General features: G+C 38.8%; 1 protein-coding gene across 2 annotated transcripts in view; it reads left to right on the forward strand.

The window, feature by feature from the left end:
* The window catches only part of CEP85L (centrosomal protein 85 like), a 220,053-nt gene that overhangs the window by 68,002 nt on the left and 131,051 nt on the right, over window positions 1–21,000 (forward strand). For both annotated transcript variants that reach the window (XM_037842152.1, XM_037842153.1), the window contains exon 3: window positions 19,621–20,408. In XM_037842152.1, coding sequence (XP_037698080.1) covers window positions 19,621–20,408 — 788 coding nt within the window. The remainder of the gene's footprint in view (window positions 1–19,620; window positions 20,409–21,000) is intronic.

Below are 21,000 nucleotides of genomic sequence, written 5' to 3' on the forward strand. Positions count from 1 at the left end.
TTTTGTGGCACCTTGATTGGGTGCATAAACATTTATGATTTTTATTTCTTCTTGTTGAATTGCCCCCTTTATTAGTATGTAGTGGCCTTCTTTGTCTCTCAAAACATCCCTGCATGTAAAGTCTATTTTATCTGAGAGTAATATTGATACACCTGCTTTCTTTTGGCTGTAGCTTGCATGAAATATTTTTTTCCATCCTTTCACTTTCAATTTCTTTATGTCCCTGTGTCTAAGGTGAGTCTCTTGTATGCAACATATTGATGGTTCATTTTTTTTGATCCATTCTGCGAATCTATATCTTTTATTTGGGGAGTTTAATCCATTTACATTCAACGTTATAACCGTGAAGGCATTTCTTGAATCAGCCATCTTATCCTTTGGTTTATGTTTGTCATATTTTCCCCCTCTCTATATTAATATCCTTAATTGTATCCATAGCGAATCTCTTTAGTATTGAACCTTTCTGCAAGTCTCTCTGTCCTTTCTTTGTTTGTCTGTCTGTAGGGCTCGCTTTAGTATCTCCAGTAGGGCAGGTCTCTTGTTAGAAAATTCTCTCAGCATTTGTTTGTCTGTGAAAAATTTAAGCTCTCCCTCAAATTTGAAGGAGAGCTTTGCTGGATAAAGTATTCTTGGTTGGAAATTTTTCTCACTCAAAATTTTAAATATATCATGCCACTGCCTTCTTGCCTCCATGGTGGCTGCTGAGTAGTCACTACTTAGTCTTCTGCTGTTTCCATTGTATGTGGTGAATTGCTTTTCTCTTGCTGCTTTCAGAACTTGCTCCTTCTCTTCTGTGTTTGACAGTGTGATCAGAATATGTCTTGGAGTGGGTTTATTTGGATTTATTCTATTTGGAGTTCGCTGAGCATTTTTGATTTGTGTATTTATGTTGTTTAGAAGATTTGGGAAGTTTTCCCCAACAATTTCTTTGAATACTCTTCCTAGACCTTTACCGTTTTCTTCCTCTTCTGGAACACCAATGAGTCTTATATTTGGACGTTTTATATTATCTATCATATCCCTGAGGTCTGTTTAGATTTTTTCAATTTTTTTCCCCATTCTTTCTTTTATGCTTTTATTTTCCATTCTGTCATCTTCCAGGTCACTGATTTGTTGTTCAGCTTCCTCTAGTCTTGTACTGTGAGTGTCCAGAATCTTTTTAATTTGATCAACAGTTTCTTTAATTTCCATAAGATCATCTATTTTTTTATTTAGTCTTGCAATGTCTTCTTTATGCTCTTCTAGGGTCTTCTTGATATCCTTTGTATCCCGTACTATGGTCTTATTGTTCATCTTTAGTTCTTTGAGTAGCTGCTCTAGGTGCTGTGTCTCTTCTGGTCTTTTGATTTGGGTGCTTGGGCTTGGGTTGTCCATATCGTCTGGTTTTTTCATATGCTTTATAATTTTCTGTTGTTTTTGGTCTCTTGGCATTTGCTGAACTTGATAGAGTTCTTTTAGAATGTGTAGACCAGTTGAAGTCCTTATCTCTAATTTATCAGATCTACGGCTTCTTGGAGTACACTTTTTCTTTTTTTTTTTTTTTTTTTAACACTTGTAAATGCAATTTTATTGAGATATATTCACACACCATATAATCCATCTAAAGTATATAATCAGTGGCTCACAGTATCATCATATAGTTGTGCATTCATCACAATTTTAGAACATTTTCATTACTCAAAAAAATAAAAAATAAAAATAAAAAGGAAGACCCAAAACATCCCAAAACCTCACCCCCACCCCATTCTTTATTTTTTTCTTCATTTTATTACTTGTCTGCCCATATACTGGATCCAGGGAGTCTCAGTCACAAAATTTTCACAATCACACCATGCTGTTTTGACTACTATTTGTCTCCTACTATTAATGTAGAACCATCAATTTCTCCCATCAAATCTGTCAGTATTTGTTTCATATATATTTGGGGCTCCGCTGTTAGGTGCACATATACTTATTTATTTATAATTGTTATGTCTTCTTGTTGAATTGATCCCTTTATTATACATAATGACTGTCTTTGTCCATTGACTTAAAGTTTATTTTCTCTGCTATGTATAGCTACCCCAGCTCTATTTTGGTTAGTGCTTGCATGGTATATTTTTTTCCATCCTTTCACTTTCAACCTATTTATGTCTTTGTATTTAAGGTGAGTCTCTTATAAACAGCACATAGTTGGGTCATACTTTTTTTTTTTTTTTTTTAATCCTTCTGCCAATCTCTGTCTTTTGACTGGCAAAGTCACTTTTAAATTTACATTTAAAGTCATGACTAATATTGGAGGATTTTCTTCTCCCATTTTCCTATTTAGACTTTGTAAGTCTTATACCTTTGTTGTCCCTCAATTCTTCCACCAATGCCTATGTTCATATTTATTTGATTTTTTGTATTGTACCATATGGAGTCCCTTCTCATTTCTATTTGGATGTATTTTAATATATTTTCCTTGTCATTACCATGGGGTTAAAATTTAACACACTAGATGTATAACAATCATATTTGATTTGACACCAACTTGACTGAAATATCATACACATACTGTTCTTACACCATTCTGCCCTCCCACCTTTTTCTATACTTGTTAAAAAGTATATATTTGTACATTGTATGTCCCAAACCATAGATTTATCATTACTTTTTATGCATTCATATTTTAGTGCCTGTAGGGAGTAAAAAGTACAGGTACATACCAAAAAAACACAATACAATAGTACTGGCATTTGTAATTACCCAAATGGTTACCTTTACCAGGGGACATTCAGACCTATTTCTTTCAGTGTTCAATACAAATTACTTTGATTTCGAGTAAAGAACAAAAAATGAATCTTATGATAAAATCATTCCCATATGCATGGGCTCATCATCCAGTATTAGAAAAACAGGGGCATAGAAAATCTTAACCTAGAGCAGAGATGCCAAGTAAGTTGATAGTGGGTGCAGGAGAAAGATTCTGACTCCATGCCTGGGTGGAAAGAGTGCTGTACTTGATTATTGATATATGCAGTAGACATATCATTAAAGAGTGGTAGCATGTATGCCAGGAATTTTCCATCCTGGGCTAGATAATCTTTGAGACTTCTTAATTTTAGAAGTATTGGAAATGTTTTAGAGAATGAGATAAGACGCTCATTAGTTTCTAGTACTCAAAGGCCATGTCTACTCTTTGTGGGAAAACGGGACTTAAAATAGCTGTGCTTAGTCAGTGGGGTAGTGTCTGTTTCAGACATCAAAGGGCATTATTAATTATAATCCCATCAGATAACGGAGGGTCAGGGAAGAATGAAGTTGTTTTGCCAAGTCTTCAATAACAGTGGTTCCCACACGTTGTTGAACATAGGAGTTACCTAGGGGCAGGGGTGGATAAATATGTTGTGGGTTCTGAGACTCTTACACTTTGGGGGAACACATATGGAGAAAAATTATACAAATTTGTAAAATACCAAATTGGATACAAGGCCTAGGAATGGTTCTACTGGCCCTGATTTTTAAGACAAGTTAATTTAACAGTAAATCCACCTCTACTTAGGAAGGTTATTAAAAATCTCAAAAATAAGATTCCTGGCCCCACTCAGGGCATAGTGACTCAGTATACTTGGGCCCAGAAATATGGATTTTCATTAAGCATTCTACTGTGATATGGCTGGACTGATGCTGGAAAAACATCAAATACCTGCCTATTTTCTGACACACTAATCATAACCCACTAATGATTATTCGTTTCACAACTGAAACACCTCTCTTTCTCCCCACTATTTATCTATTAACCCCATTTTCTTCAAGCAAATGATGTAAATACCACAGGGAACACTTTCCTTCTGAGACGGAGAGCCAGGCTGGGATTCAGCTGCCCCAGGTTGCTGGGTTTCCATGCTGGCTCCCTTCCATTTCCTCCTCTACAGCCACTGGCACTGGCACAGTTCTCTGGCTCCCAGGCATTGACTAGTGCCTGGGACTTCAAAGGTGACAAACACTATAATGGCAACTCCACTGAACAACAAGGTGAGAACAATCAGGAATTTGACCACAATGCTCCATTTCTGCCTCTTCTCTCGGTTTTCATCTGTGTTTGTAGTTCTCTCTCCTTCTTTATTCCCAGGAGTTGTGGAGTTGGTAGTAGTGGGAAAAGTCTCTGATGAAGCCCTGTCATGATACAGACCTTACAATGGAAGATCCCTGGTAGAAAAGCTTCTCTGAAGAACGGCTGATGGCATTTGGGGTTCCTCCGTCACATGGGAAGGCACATGGCCGGAGTCTGCTGGTCCTCTCCCGGGTTTAGCCTCTGGTTTCCATGGCTTTCTCCAAAAAGTCTCTGGGCTTCTGTCTTAGCTTCTCTCTTAGCTGCTCCTGGGAGCAAACTCTGGATTACATACTTTACCTTCTGTGCCTCAATCATTTTTAAGAGTGTCTACATCTTTTCTAGAAAGCTGTACTGTAATTAAATTTGTTTACGCTTGAATTTATTGTTTCCAGTTATAAACACTACAGTTTTTATTACATTTTTGCTCTTGTGTGGACCGATGCCTGGAGCCACATAGATGAAATAAAGACAGGACGAGGAGAGGGAAAAGAAGAAGATGAAGGCAACGAGGGAACGATTGGAGACCCGCATCATCCGCCGGAGCATAGACATCTTCCTCTTCCCGGCCAGCAGCTCAGGCTGCGCTCTCAGTGCGGACTCGGGAGCAGTGTCCAGGCCCTAAACTTCCATGAATGTGCTAAGAACGCCGAGACTGCAGCGGGGTCCTCGAGGCGAGGGTCTGGGGCACAGGTTCCGAGCGAGAAGGAGAGGAGGGAAGGGAGAGGGCAGAATGAATGGGAGGCTGGAGAGTCGGAGGAGGGGGAGGCGCGGAAGGACGAAAGGGAACAGAGAGAGGAAGGAAAGGGCACGCAGGCGGGGGGCCCGGGGACGGAAGGACCTGAGGAGGCCCGGGAAGGGCGAGGACGCGCGTTCTATCAGCCAGACAGAGACGGCAGGAGGGGCTGCAGGTGGGAAGAGGCGCGGGCTGCGCGCGGCGGCGCCCCTGCGGAGAGGGCCAGCAAACTGCGGAGCGTCCGGGCTCCCCCGCGGCTCCCGGTTCCCGTGCCCGGCGGCGTCCAGGGCGCGAATCCCCAGCGCTCAGGGTCCCGCCCGCGGGCGCTCCGCAGGCCTGCACTGCTGCCTCCTCGGGACCGCAGCCTCTCGTGCCTGCGCGGGGCTAGCGTGGGCGCGGGGGCCCGGGGGGCCGAGGAGCCGGGCGCTCGCCGATGCGCAACCTCCTGCTCATGCCGCGCCAGGCCCCGGCACCCCGCGGCAGCCGCGGGAGCCGAGCGCAGTCGAGGGATGCGTCCCAGCCAGCGGCGGGCGCGCTTCGGCCCCGGCTCCTGCCGCAGCCGCTAGCTGCCCGCCCGGCCGCGAGGGAGGGAAAGGCAGCAGCATTACTGCCGCCAGCCCGGGGTTAGGCGCCCCACCCCGGCGCCGCCCCCGCACGGCCCCGGGACAGGCAGAGAGCAGCCAGTACACTTTTTCTAACTAACCAGCAGGTGTCCTCCACGAGCCACCTGTTCTCCACAAGCCAGTTCTCCCATGCTTAGCCTTTGTGGTGAGTGGGGGAGTGAGTCTTTTGGGGTCCAATTGGTGTACCAAGCTTGCGTGTGTAGTTGGTGTTGCCCGCCCTGTATATGGGGCGTGTTTCTGGGCAGTCAGGGAGGGGGGGTGGCTCTACCAATCAAATCTCCCTGGTGATCCTGGAGTTTTAAAGCTGCTGCAATAGTCTAATCCTTCAGTTCAGTCCTGCCACAGTTTGTCTCTGCCACTGACCCACAAGTCCTTGGTATTGGCGTATGGCTCCTGAGACTTGCAAGTGGGCCCCTCTTCCAGGCTGTGCACCCCGGGTCCTCTGTTGAGGGATGACTGTGCTATGTCACAGGTGAGTACCGTCCCCCCAGGGCAGTTCTGGGCTGCTGGGCTGTGTAGGGAGGCTCCCAGTCTGCTGAAATGATGGCTAAATTGGGCTTTGTTAATTCACACTGCTCCACCTTCCCAACTCTGGGACAATCAGCTGAGGTTGCAGGGAAGGCTAATGTCCACGCCCAGTTTTGTGGTGTGTGCCTGTTATTTGAAGCACTTCCATCACACTGGGTTGTCTGGGGCAGTTCTGGGCTATGGGGCTGGCGATGGGCAGGAGTGTTTCTTGTCCACCAGGATGATGGCTGTGAGCGGACACCCCCCTTTTCTTGGGAAGTTGTGGTGTTTAGTGAATTTTCCCAGCCACTGAATTATTGCCTTTTGTCTCAGAGCTCTCTTAGTTCTGCTCTTGTCTTGACCTTCCCAAATTGCAAATCCTTGAAGCTTTGTGTATTGGGCTTCTTAGAGTAATTGTTTTAGAAACAGAAAAAAAAAAAAGATTTAAAAAAAAAAAAAAGCCCTCCTCAAAGATCTAATGGGTTATTGAAATGCTAAGAGACAAAGTAATTAAGGCCATTAAGGAAAGATCCAGGGGGCAGAGAGATTAGTTTTTCTTCAGGATTTGCATATGAGCCTCAGGGCCTGAACTCTGCCCTTCCCCTTTCTGTGTTCACCAGAACTCCAAAAAGCCTCTGCTTTTATTTTGGAGTTTTTCTTGCTGTTTTTTGCTATATCTGTCTCCTCTGTGCTGGGCTGGCTGCTCTCAGATTCTCTGGTGTCTGGTCTCAGTCTATCTGTGGTTGGAGTTTGGATCAGTAGAATGAGTTTCCCGTAAGAGCCGCCACTGCAGTTCTCCCTTCTGGTTCCCAGCGCTGACGGCCCCTCCTCCCACGGGACTGAGCCTGGCAGGGAGGGGCGCAGGTGCCCTGGCCGCAAAAACTTACAGATTTCGCCGATCTCAGCAGTTCGACGTGTTCATGAGTGTTGTATAAAGTATGCCCAAAGTCAAATTGCTCTGCGGTGTCCAGTCCATGCAGTTCCTGGCTTTCTACCTACTTTCCTGGAGGAGTAACTAAAACATACAGCTCACCAGTCCGCCATTTTGCCCCGCCTCCAGAGCCTTCTATTGAGTTTTAAGATTTCTTTATATGTTCTAGATTCAAGTCCCTTATCAAATATATGACTTAAAAATTGTTTTTCCCATTCAGTGGGTTGTCGTTTTACTTTCTTGGTGGTATCATTTGCAGCTAAAAAGTTTTTAATTTTGAGGAAGTCTAATTTATCTGTATTTTCTTTGCTCATGAAGTTTTGGTGTTGTATGTAAGAAACCATTGCCTAACCAAAGGTTATGAAGATTTACACCTACAGTTTTTTTTAAGACTTATATAGTTTTAGCTGTTAGATTTTGGCCCATGATCCATTTTGAGTTAATTTTTGTGGATGGTGTGATATCCTTTGGATAGCCAGTTATCCTATCTCTACCCATTATTTTTGTTGTTACAGATAACAATGTGTCTCCCTAACATTATTCTCTGTAAAGGCAATTGGAATCTTTATCCTCCTCCCACAACTTTAATGGCTTTAGATCCCTGGAATGCTGGTCCCCTTCCCCCTTGGCTATATATGATGTAGTTGCCAAATATTTTGGTTCTCTCTCTCTCTTTCCTCCCTCCCTCCTTCCTTCCTTCCTTCCTTCCTTCCTTCCTTCCTTCCTTTCTTTCTTCTTTCTATCTTTATTAGAGATGTTGTAAGATTTCAGAAAAATGATGTAGAAAATACAGACTTCCCATATACCCCTTCTGGAGTTTTCTCTATCATTGACATTTTGAATTAGTTGGTACCTTTCTTACAATTGATGAAACAGTATTATTATAATTATACATTTAACTGTAGTTCATATTCTACATTAGGGTCTGTGCCAGTTTGAATGTATTGTGTCCCCCAAACGCCGTTATCTTTGATGTAGTCTTGTGGGGCAGACATTTTGGTGCTGATTAGATTTGCTTGGACTGTGCCCCACCCAGCTGTGGGTGATGACTCTGATAAGATATTCCCATGGAGGCATGGCCCCACCCATTCAGGGTGGGCCTTGATCAGTGGAGCCATATAAATGAGCTGACTCAAAGAGAAGGAACTCAGTGCAGTTGAGTGATGTTTTGAAGAGGAGCAAGCTTGCTAGAGAGGAACATCCTGGGAGAAAGCCATTTTGAAACCAGAACTTTTGAGCAGACGCCAGCCACGTGCCTTCACAGCTAACAGAGGTTTTCCGGACGCCATTGGCCACCTTCCAGTGAAGGTACCCTATTACTGATGTGTTTACCTTGGACACTTTATTGCCTTAAGACTGTAACTGTGTAGCCAAATAAACCCCCTTTTTATAAAAGCCAATCTGTCTCTGGTGTTTTGCATTCTGCAGCATTAGCAAACTATAACAGGGTCACTGTGTTGTATAGCCCTATGCCTTTGTTAAAATTTTTATTCTAGGAACTTATATACAACCTAAAATTTCCCCTTTGCTGCATCCATGATTTTTGTTTGTTGGGTTTTAGTTTTCATTTGTCTCAAGATATTTCCTTATTTTCCTTGTGATTTCTTCTTTGACCCATTAGTTGTTTAAAAGTGCATTGTTTAATTTCCACATATTGTGAATTTTCTAATTGTCCCTCTGTTATTGACATCTAGCTCCATTCCATTTGGATAGAGAAGATATATTGTATGATTTCAATATTTTTAAATTTACTGAGCTTTGTTGTGTGATGTAACATATGATCTACCCTGGAGAATGAGGTATTCCTCTTCTGTTGGGTGAATTGTTCTATATATGTGTTAGGTCAGTTGGTTTATAGTATCATTCAAGTCTTCTATTTCCTTATTGATTTTCTGTCTGGGTGTTATATCCATTCTTGAGGTGTATTGAAGTCTCCTACTATTAATGTAGACCCAAATATTTCTCCCTTCAGTTTTGTCAATATTTGCTTCCTATATATTGGGGCTTTGCAGTTGGGCGCATATATATATTTATAAGTATATGTTTTCTTGTTATTTGATCCCTGTATGAGTATATAATGACCTTCTTTGTCCCTTTTAACAGTTTTTGACTTAAAGTTTAATTGGTCTGATATTGGTATAGCTCTCTTTTACTTACTATTTTCATGGTGTATTTTTCCATCCTTTCATTTTCAGTCTATTTGTGTTTTTGAATTTAATGTGAGTTGCTTATAAATGCATATAATTGGGTAATGTTTTTTAACTTTTTATTTCGAAATACTTTCAAACCTACCAAATAGTTAGAAAACAATGCAAAGCCTATATAGAGAACTGCAACATACATCTACTCTCCCAGGATACTCAGATCCACCAATTTTAACATTTGTCACATTTTCTGTATCATTCTATATCTATCTATCCATCCACCTGTATATCTATTTATCAGTTCATTTTCTGAACACTTGAGAGTAGGTTGTGTACATCATGCTTCTTGAACACTTAATACTGACATGTACATTTCTAAGAATAACCACCTTACATATATATAACCACCTTACATGTTATATATTATGAGTCCAACACCACTGATTTGTCATTACATTTTATGCATTTGCCTTTTATATCCTGTAGGAAGTAAAAAGGTAGTTAGAGACCAAAATTATAATAGTCCTGGCATTTATATTTACTCATGTTGTCATTAACCTTACTAGAGATTTTTATTTATTCATGTTATTTTTTTCTCCCTTCTGGATACTTTTTTTCAAAAATTCAGTTTTATTGAGATAAATTCACATAAACTACAATTAGCCACAGTATACAATCAGTTGTTCACAGTACCATCATATTGTTGGGCATTTGTTACCAAAATCAATTTTTGAAGATTTTCATGCTCCAAAAAGTAAATAAAAACAAGAATAAAAATAAAAGTAAAGAACATTGAAAGCTTCCCATCTCTCCATTATTCATTTACTTTTTGTTCCCATTTTTCTGCTCATTTGTCTATACATTGGATAAAGGGAGTGTGAGCCACAAGGTTTTTATAATCACACAGTCACACCATGTAAGCTACATAGTTACATTCGTCTTCAAAGATTAAGGCTACTGATTGCAGTTCACCAGTTCATATATATTCTTCTAGCTAGTCCAATACACTAAAAACAAAAAAAAAGGATATCTATATAATGCATAAGAATAACCTCCAGAATGACCTCTCAACTCTATTTGGAATCTCTCAGCCACTGAAACGTTATTTTGTTTCATTTCTCTTTCCCCTTTTGGTCAAGAAGACTTTCACAATCCCACAATGCCAGGTCCAGTATCATTCCTGGTAGTCATGTTCCACATTGCCAGGGAGATTTACACCTGTGGGAGTCATGTCCTATATAGGGAGGAGGACACTGAGTTTACCTGTCGAGTGAGCTTAGAGAGAGAAGCCACATGTGAGCAACAGAAGAGGTTCTCTGGGGTGACTCTTAGGCACAATTATAAGTAGGCTTATCCTCTCTCCTTTGCAGTGACAAATTTCATACTGGGAAGCCCCAAGATTGAGGGCTTGGCCTTCTAAATTGGTAGTACCCATTGCTTTTGAGAATATCAGTAATTCCCTAGGTGGGGAAGTTTATAATATTTCTGCATTTTCCCCCAGTCCCTCAGGGGTGCTTTGCAACTACACTTTTATTCTCTGCCCACATTACTTTGGGATGTTTCAGGGTTTCACACTAACCTGTGCAAACCAACCAGATCTCACTCCCTGTTCAAAGTTCCATGTAATTAGGGTGTTTGAGTAAACTGACCGTGCAAGTTAAATCATCTGGTATGCACAGAAAATATAGATTTTGCATCAAATAAACATATCTTCCTTTGGTCTCACACAGAATTTGAAGTTTTAAAACACAGTCAGTATCATCCTTTACCCTTTAGTCTGACTTGCCTTAGTTCTAACCAGATCAGCTTCATTCATATCTCTAATTGAATTCTGAACTTTTTTCAGCTTTTTTAACAGATGCCTTATGAGATAATACTGACATTCCTAGCTGCCAAACTCTAGCCCTGAGTCTCAGGTGTCACACAGATACTCAAAGTTCTAGGGACAGACTAAGTTATACACAAAGATCTCAGCATCTTAGAATCTAGAGATAATCATAAAAACACATGAATAGATGTGACTGCTATAAGAGCTTAAAGGGACCTTTAAAATAAGCCTTCCACTAATAATCTATGCTCTAAGATTCAATTCTCAGAGTTTGCACTGAGAATTATAATGTTTGTCTTTTTGTTTCTGGCTTATTTCACTCAGAATGTTGCCCTCAAAATCCATTCACAACTTCATTCCTTCTTGTAGCTGCTCAATATTCTATTGTTTGCATACACCACAGTTCACATTCTGTTCATCACTCAATGTACCCTTAGGCCACCTCCATCCATTGTAAATTGTGAATACTGCCACCATAAACACCAGTGTTCAAATGTCCATGGTTTTTGATGAGAAATCAGCATAGCATCTTATTGGGAACCCCTTGTACAAAACATGTTGCTATATTCTCTTGCAGCTTTCAGAACTCTCTCCTTGTCCTTGGCTTCAGCAGTTCAACTTCTGTGTCTAGGCATTGTTCTTTTTGAATGTAACTTGTTTGGGAGTTCATGGGGCTTCTTGAATGTGCAGTATTCATGTCTTTTGATAAATTTGGGAAGTATTTTATTTATTTATTTTTTGAATATTCCTTCTGCCACTTCCTTTCCTCTCCTTCTGGGACTCACTTAATGTGTATGCTGGTATGCTTGATGGTGTCCCACAGGATTCTTGCTCGGTTCACTTTTTTCCATTCTGCTCCTTTGTCTGGATCATTTCAATTGTTTTGCCTTTGAGTTCACTGATTCTTTCTTTTGCCAGCTCCAGTCTGCTGTTGAAACCCTCTAGGGTATTTTTCGTTTCAGTTATCGTAGTCTTCAACTCCAGTATTTCTTCCCGGTTCCTTTTAAAAATTTCCGTTTCTTTATTGAGATGATCATATTGTTAAATTTGTCATTTTCTTGATATCCTTTTTCTTTCTCCCTGCTTTCCTTTATTTCCCTGATTATATTGAAGGCTGTTTTTTTAAAAGTCTTTGCCCAGTATGTCAAAAGTCTGGTCTTTATCCTCTACGGTTTGTGGATTTTTATCTTTTTCCTTCAGATAGATCATCATTTCTTGTTTCTTGGTCTTGTAATCTTTTCTGACACGTTGTAAACATTTTTATATTTTAAAATGTTAATTGGGATTTAGTCCTTGAGGTGTCTGCTCCTTAAATTTGTATCCAGCTAGTGATTTAATAGAGATTTCCTTGAGTGCTAGTAGCTAATAGAAACAAACCAATATAACAAACACCTTTCACAGTTCTTGCAAATTGGCTCTGAGTTGGTGGCTCCTCTTCTTCAGAGTTTCGCTCTCCTATCAAGAAGATCAATCTAAGGCCAATGTGAACGTTAGGGTCCTTTTTGTAGTCTTTTCTAAGCATTTGTCTTATCCTGGGCTTGTGTTTGCTTGTGGTCTTAGTAATTCCTCAGTTTGTAGAAATCCAAATGCCTCCTCTACTCCCTATGAAATAGACTTCCCCCTTTTCTTTACTCTATTGTGTGTCTTCAAGCAGGTAGTTTTTCGCCCCAGGCCATTTTGACTTGCTTGTTTATTACAGTGCTTTAGCTATCTGCAAGCTTCTTCTGCCTGCAGGGCAAGTTTTGAGAGTACAAACCAGCATGGAGTTTCCTGGTTCATTCTTTCTGTCTTCTACCTGATAGAGTGGCACTTAAACTCAGGCATCCATATGTGCATAGGGGTTACTCTGCTTCCTTTGGAACAGGGCCAGGGATACACAATGGGAGCATAGGCTGGCTCTTCTCTGGGCCAGGAAGGGGAAGGGTGTAGGGGAGGGGCTAGCAAGGGCACCATGAGCTTCTCCTAGTGTTTTTTTTTTTTTCTTTTTAACCTTTTTTATTGTGAAATATAACATAAGTACTGAAAAGTGATAACTTTCATGATATGATTTAACAAGTAGTTATAGAGCAAATTTCAGAGAATGTTATGGGTTACATTTCCATAATTTCAGTTATTTCCTTCTAGCTTTTCTAATACCCTAGAGACTTAAAAAAATTATATAAAGATTCAACATACATAATCCTTTGTTAATTCCTATCTTGTCTTTTACTATCTCACCTTCTTGTTTGTTAATTAATTTTAAGGGACATCTGGGCAGTGACCACTAACTTGTTCATATTGAAAAGCAATGTCGACATTTTGGGGAAGAGGGATATATCTGGTTGATTTCTTGAAGAGAATGTTGCCTCTGGGTTTCAGGGCTTATCTGGCATAGGAACACTGGAGGATTTAAACTTCTAAAAAATAAACTTAGTGAGTTAAACTTTTATAAAGTCTCAGATAGGGACCTGGGTATTCTTTAGTATTTTTGGGACAACTGTTGATTTGGGCTTGGTATACTGTGACCATTTGGGAGATCTTAGCTGAAGCTTGCATGAGAGCAATCTCTAGGATAGCCTCTTGACTCTATTTGAAATCTCTTAGCCACCAAAACCTTATTCTATTACCTTTCTTTTCCTCCTTTTGGTCAAGAAGGCACTCTCAATCCCTTGATGCCTGGGCCAGGCTTGTTCTGGGGAGTCGTGTCCCACATCACCAGACTCACTCCCCTGGGAGTCATGTCCCATGGAGGGGAGGGTGATGAATTTATTTGTAAAGTTGGGCTTAGAGAGAGAAAGGCCACGTCTGAGCAACAAAAGAGGTTCTATGGAAGTGACTCTTAGGCGTAATCATAGGTAGGCTTAGCCTTCCCTTTACAGCCATAAGTTTCACAAGAACAAGACTCAAGATCAAGAGCTTGGCTTACTAAGCAGGGGGTTCCTAATTTCACATAGTGTGTATTCTGTCCAAGATAAACAATCAGTGTCTCACATTATCTTCATTTAGTTGTACAGTCACCAGTCTCAATGTTAAAGTTATCATAACCTGACACCCCAAAGTTCTTATCACCCCTTAATTATTTATCCCTAGTATTAGTGTGGTACTAGTAAGGTATTCCTAATAAATACAGTCCACAGTATGCAATAGGTAGTTTTTCCCATATACCAGTTAACTCTTTGTACCAGTGTGATACCTTAGAAGTAGATCATGCAAGCACTTAATTTATATTTGTAGTGCTACTCTGTCCTACTGTTTTGAAGTTACTGCAACCCTTTAACAGCTTCCTGGAATTTTGAAGGTGATGGTTCTCCTAGTTTTTGCTGGTTGTTCAAAGATTCGGGGTGGGGTGGGGTAGTAAAGGCACCCTGGGGCTTCTAACACACTGCCATATTGGTCTACTGGAAGTTTATCTCTCTCTCTCTCTCTCCTTTTTTTTCAATCCACAAATAAAATAGAGGTTTCATTTTTTTATGCAACCATTGTTCATTTTTTTCGTAGATTTAATTACATGGTTACATTCTGCTTTTGGTTTTTTGCTCAGCCTTTTTAAAAAACAAGCAAACAAAACAAAACAAAAACTCAGGCCTTATTTTCCTTTTCCTGAAAGAAACTAAAGGAACTTGAGCAATTCTTTTAGCAGGTTTGTTGGTTGTAAGCTCTGTTTTTGGTTTTTTGAAAATATCTTTATTTTGCTCTCAATCTTGAAAGAGTATTTTCCTGGAGAAACAGTTCTTGGGTGTCAGTTGTGTTCTTTTAACCCATTGAAGATATTATTCTGTTTGCTGTATTCTGAATTTCATTATTGATATTGAGAAGTTGTCTGTTCTTCTGATAGTTCTCTTAAGAACAGTCTGCCTTTTATCTATTTATCTAAGTGTGGCTCATTTCTCTGGGGTTTTGTAGTTTCCTAATGATATGCTTTAGTGCATTCTCTGCTGTACTGTAGTAGTGAAATTTTAAACTCTGGGAGTGAAAATATATTCAAATATAATATATTTTAATTGTAAATAATGTATTTGTATTGTCTCTTCTACCTAGCACAGTGCCTTGTACATAAAACATTCATAGTAGATTCTTTAGTTGACTTATTGTTGAATTACTTTATATGACTCCCCTTAGAGAAGAATGTAGAATATTTAAAAACATTTAGTTATAAATATAGGGGATACTTTGAAATGTTCATTTGTTAAAATATAAAGAAGGGGATTACATGTGGAATAAAAATGTATTTTATTCTTGTCTTACGGTATTATGGCATTAGCAGGAAGGGAAAAAAGTGTCATGGTGTTGTCTGAACCTTAGTGATTACTGTCATGTAGAAAAATTCTAAATTTTTTCAGTGTTGAAATTTTATTAAAAAAAAACACCAAAATATTGTTACAATATTTTATTTGGCTGATAAATATACTAAACAGTCAGAGTATTTTAATACAGGGTTACATACTTTCCTGATTACTTTTTTTTGTTTAACTGTTAAGACTCATGATTTATTGTTATAATGTAGCTCTGGAGGGTTTGGTCTTTTTAAAATTTAATCCCTTTATACTGTGGAAGGATAAAGAAGAGAGAGAAATTATTCCACTATATAAGTAAAGAGAGACTATCAATTTACTCATCTAATGTTATATAAGAACAACATGACTATGAAGGGGAAAGCTAGGATTTTTTTCTAGTAAAAAATATGTTATTTTAAATATAATTCACTTGCAAAATCAGGTTATAGGGATGTGATGTCCTATTCTTACATTCTGTCCTTAAACTGAAATCCATCTGAAACCATTAGCTCTTCTGGTGCCCTCTCAGAATATCCCTGTTCTCTGGGTTTTAAAAGGACTATCTCCTGCTGGTTTCAGGTTTCGCTTAGGTCTTTAGGTAGCTAAAGAAAGCACTTTAGGAATTGCATTACATGTACTGCTGTCTTTCATTATGGCAAAGTAACATTTTTAAGTTGTTAAAATTGTGAAAATTAATATTTTCCGAAAAAAATTAATATTTTCCGAGCTCATCTCTGTCTAAGATATGTTTCCTCAGATGATAATAATGTCAAATATTTAATTCTTTCTCATTAATTCATATCATATGTGTGCATGTGTGTGACTAGACTAAACTTTGATCCTTAATTTTGACAGTAATGACTTTTGAATGTCACAGTAAATCAAATTTTGTACTAGAGCTCAGATGCTGGTGATATCTGACCTTAAGATATTTTCAGAACTGGGATCAGACCTAAATGGAATGATACTGTAGTGAATGGGACAGCAGAAGCACTTACTAAAAAGTGGCATTTCCAGGCCCCCTCTCCGCCCCCTACTCTGGAGAATCAATTTCGTGGAGTAGGGTTCCAGATCCCAAGTTTTTGCTTTGTTTTGGTTTACTTTGCAGACTAAAGTTTGAGACCTTCAGATAAGTGACTTTTAGTAGTAAATTCTTTGTGCAGTTTTATATTCTATGAACAGCATATGTCAGTTGCTTTCAGGGTTGTAGTAGTAAACACTAATCTGATGTAAAATTTTTTCTTTTCACCAGTTGTTGATTTTCTATGCATTTGAAAAATATTGAGCTGTCAGAGGTAGCCAAGAAAGTAACACATTCAGATACACGTCACAGCCAAAACTGCTGGTATGGTCTCAAGGGTTTTAGGTGTGACACAGAAAGTGAGACAGTCACTTGATATATTATTTATATTTTAGTAACAGCATTCTTTATTTGAAGTGTTTCAAACTCTTTGAGGTCACAAAACAAAACTCTTCGCAGACGTTTGACCAAGTGGTAAAGTTATGCTCCTTGAGAAGAAATGAAAAGAAGACAATGTATAAAGTAAATGAAAGTGTCTTTCTCCTTTCCCCTCTTTCTACTATGCAGGAGTTACCCTGGTTTATTAGCAGTTTTGAGTGTATTCTTCGAGACTTTTTCCCTGCCTTTTAGTGTTTATATATGTATTTATATACAGATATGCACATGTGTGTATATATATTCATATACATACATGCATATTCAAATATTATAGATACAGCAGATTGCCCCTTTTCTTCCAAAGGCTGTAACACTTTACATTCTCATCTGTAGGATTTAAAAATTAGGGTATTGAGCATCTTTGTTTGGAAAATTTTATTCTCTATCTGCATTTCTTGTTTGGTGGTTTACTTGTTGATTTTCTTTGCCTCCTTTGAAATTGAGTTGTTAGTCTTCATTTATTTGCTGGATCTCTTTGTATAGTAAGGGCATTTAATTTACTATAACTTTTAACGATTAAAAGTTAAAAATAGCTTTTCTTTTAGCTTTTTTTAATGGTATAATGATAGCTAACACTTTGCTTTGTGCCAGGAATTCTTCTGAGTCCTTTATGTGTGTTATTTAATTTTATCCTCATTCTTGTTTTCTCCACTTTATGGACCAGGTAGCTGCAATGCAAGCAGGGTAAGTAATTTGGTTGAGCATATACAACTAAGCGGTAGAGCCAGATTTGAATATCAAAAACTTGATAACTGTTATGTCTTACCTCTACATGATATTTTTCCTTATAACGTATAAATGTAAAAAAAAAAATCCAAAATTTCAAATTTGATATGAAACTTGTTTTCTGTTTGTTTTAAAAAATTAAGATGTTTTTAAAAGGCTCAGATGATTTTAGTATGTCTCCCTTTAGGTATTATCCATAGCCTTTTGGAGACATTTGTCCTATTTCTATTTATAATGGCTTCACAGTGCCCTATTCTTCTCTATTATGTTGTTCTACTTATTACCATAATAGTCTCTTAATCATTCTGCCTGCTGCCAGTCATTCTGCTTTAATCCATTCTCAACGCTGCCACTGGAACAATCATCTCAAGAGCAGCTTTGATCATGTCTCTTACTCCTTTGGTTGGAAATTTCTAGTAATAATAATAAAATTCTTGTTGAGGAGAAGTCAGGGTTTTTCCTTAGCAGAGCATTTGAAGACTTACATGACTCTGCTTCACCTTTACCTTTCAAAATTATATTGAGCAACTTTTCTTGACACTTCATGCTGCAGATAAAGGGAATAATTTGCTTTTCTTCTTTTGGAGCCATATTCTCCTGCTGTCATACTTGGATCAGTAAAGGTTCTTAAGCAATAGATGAAGCTGACTGGCTGATGGAGTTTATGAGAAATATATTTAAGGTTATTTGGTAGCTTACAGAATTTGAGGGAGGGCTGGAGAACCAGGGTTAAAGTTAGGTGTGCAGGTATTATGTCTGAAACCACACCTGAGAATGGTCACTCTCCTGCCCCACTGAGCACTGGAGGAAACCATCAGTGCTGCCACACTGGTGCCACCTCTGTGGGGGCAACTTGATTTTGCAGCCATTTGGGGACTGCCCCTGCTTCTGCCGTCATGGAAAGCTGATGTCTCTGCTGTTGCCTATGTCAGCTAAAACGGTACCTCCACCCAGAGCCTGTTTTCTAATGTGACTCACTTCTAAACTGAAATTTTGTGCAAGTGCTTCTGAATGTCTGCATTGTAGTTACAGAGTATATTGGGAATTTGAGGTCTGAAATTTATTTTGTAGGTTAGATTCATAATGTACAAATTTTCCTGAATACAGATATGTTCCTCAGAAGCTGAAGGGCAGCCTCAACAAGGGTAAATGTGCACAATAATACTTTTCATACTCCTCCATTGGTAATATGTTTCTCTCTTCATTTCCAGGTGAATAAATTCTGTACAATGATGAACTGAAATTCGGTATTTCAAATTAGCCTGCCTAGAACTTTTTCTTCTGAATTTTGTTACGGCTTTATCAACATTTCTATTTACTTTATATCTTTAAAACAATATTACAAGCACAAAGTAGTATTTAAATATATTTTTGTTTAAGAGTCTAACAATATGGAAAGATGTAGAATAAAATGTGAAAGTCACCTTTTACCACTCGCTTCCTGCACCCCTCCAACCTCAGATTGCTCTCCCCTTTCTAGATATCTCCAATAATAAAATTATATTTGATTTTAATTTAGTACATTTAGTGATAATTAGACACTTAATGTTAATTTCATTGAGTGCAGAGGCTTTTACCTTTTGAGCTTCCAGAGACGCTTACTCAAACTCTTCCTGCATGTAGAATAGTATGATGTGAGGGCCTGAACTCATAGGCAGTAGCTTTGTAGCCATTATGGTAGTAAAATTTACAATTTGATGATTTAATTAATGTGCAGAGAAAGACAGTAGTCTAAGTAGATGCGAGGAGTTCTAGCTTGGGAGTTATATCGTTGGTGACAGCATTCAGTGAGGCTGGGACTGAGGGAACCACTCTGTCTCTGTGAATATGCTTCTAGAACCCTTTCCCATTATTTTCTGTCATTGTAGAAGCCCCTTTATCCATAGTTCTGATATGAATTAGTTTGCTAAGGTGTGGAAATATTCAGATTTGGCAAAGTTACCCACAGTTCAGGAAAGCCATTGGAGGATACCGTTTCCTGATAAAGTGTGTCTGAGGCTTCAGTGCTGAATTATGAGACCTCTTGGTAGGGAGGTGCATTTTTTTTTTTTTTTTTTTAAAGGCACAATACTTTAAATAGAGTGACCATAAACCTCTTTTCCTGTCATTTCTCATTAAATAGATGATAAATGGGCATAAATTTTATGTATTAATATTTCGAAAATAACGTTTGAAAGTTTGACTTGTTTTCAGGAATAATATCATAATCCCTCATTTTGAGAAAGTGCCTCTGAAAAACTTGTTTTATATTTTAATATTTAATATTTTAGTATTTTGCATTTGACCTCATTTTCTTTTTTTCTGTTTTTGTAACTAATTTAGCAATCTTTTCTTTTTCCAGATCATTCAACTTCAAGTGGCACATTATCATTTCAGCCTAGTCGATCGTTGATTACGCTTCCTACTGCCCATGTGATGCCGTCTAACTCCAGCTCTTCAATTTCCAAACATAGGGTATCATCGACACCAGACGGCTCAAAATGGAGCACAGGCTTTATGCAAACAATGGGAAACAGCAGTAGAAGGGAGCAGGACTCTTCATTAGACATGAAGGCCTTCCGTCCCCTTCGGAAATGTTCATCTTTATCCAAACTCACTGTCCAGGATATCTGCAGCCAGGGTGGCATTGTACATGCAGAAGAGTCTAGGAATGGTTTGGAAAAGATAGGGAGGGGAAAGCCTTTAGCATCACAACTAAGGACAATTGGGCCTAGCTGCTTACACGATAGTATGGAGATGCTTAAGTTAGAAGAAAAGGAAATAAATAAAAAACGATCTTCAACTCTGGAATGCAAATACAAGTTTGAGAGCTGTAGCAAAGAGGACTTGAGAGCCTCTCCTTCCACACTTAGGAGACAGGCCCTAGACATGACATACAGTGCCTTACCCGAAAGCAAACCCATTGGGACAAGTTCAGAGGCTTTTGAACCTCCAAAATATTTATTACTTGGTCAGCAGGCGGTAAATGGGGTTCCCATTCAACCTTCTGTGAGGACTCAGATGTGGCTTACAGAGCAGCTGCGGACAAATCCTTTGGAATGTAGAACTACAGAGGATTCTTACAGTTTGGCTCCTTGGCAACAGCAGCAAACTGATGAGTTTCCCCAAGGAGGTGAAACACCGGTGCAGGTAAGATTCAAAATCTAGCGTTTGCTTCCCTCCAGTGGATGTTGTGAGCATAACAATAGCACGCTTGGAGTAGGCATATCTTGGTGTCCACAGTTAACGATTGTTTTGCTTTTCCTTTCCCCTTCAAGTTACTAAGCATGCTATTATTCAGCATTATAAACTTGAATAGTATTGTTAATAAACAAAAGTTAACAAAACATTTGAGACGGATTAACATGAGAAAATTAAAACCTTGGACCTACCTTCGTCTTTAACTTTCCTTCTTATTTGTTGAATAGGCATAAAACATACAAAACAAAGTATATTAAGTTTTAAAAAAACTTGAAACAGAAACAAAGAAGCTGGCATAGTCTGATAGAAAGAACATTAACTTGAGATCTTGGATTTTATTTCTGATTCTATCAGATCCCATATCTGGATAATTCTGAACCAATTGCTTAATTTCTCTGGTCCTCAGCTTCATGTATAAAATGAGAAAGAGGAACTAAAATCATCTGTAAATTTTTGATAATGGTTGACACATTTTAGATTTATGAAACAAATGCCTTATTAAAAAAAATTAAATTGGGTATCAAGATTTGTTAAGCAGTTT

The sequence above is a fragment of the Choloepus didactylus genome, chromosome 7, assembly GCF_015220235.1.
Source record: "Choloepus didactylus isolate mChoDid1 chromosome 7, mChoDid1.pri, whole genome shotgun sequence".
In the NCBI taxonomy this organism is placed as follows: domain Eukaryota; kingdom Metazoa; phylum Chordata; class Mammalia; order Pilosa; family Megalonychidae; genus Choloepus; species Choloepus didactylus.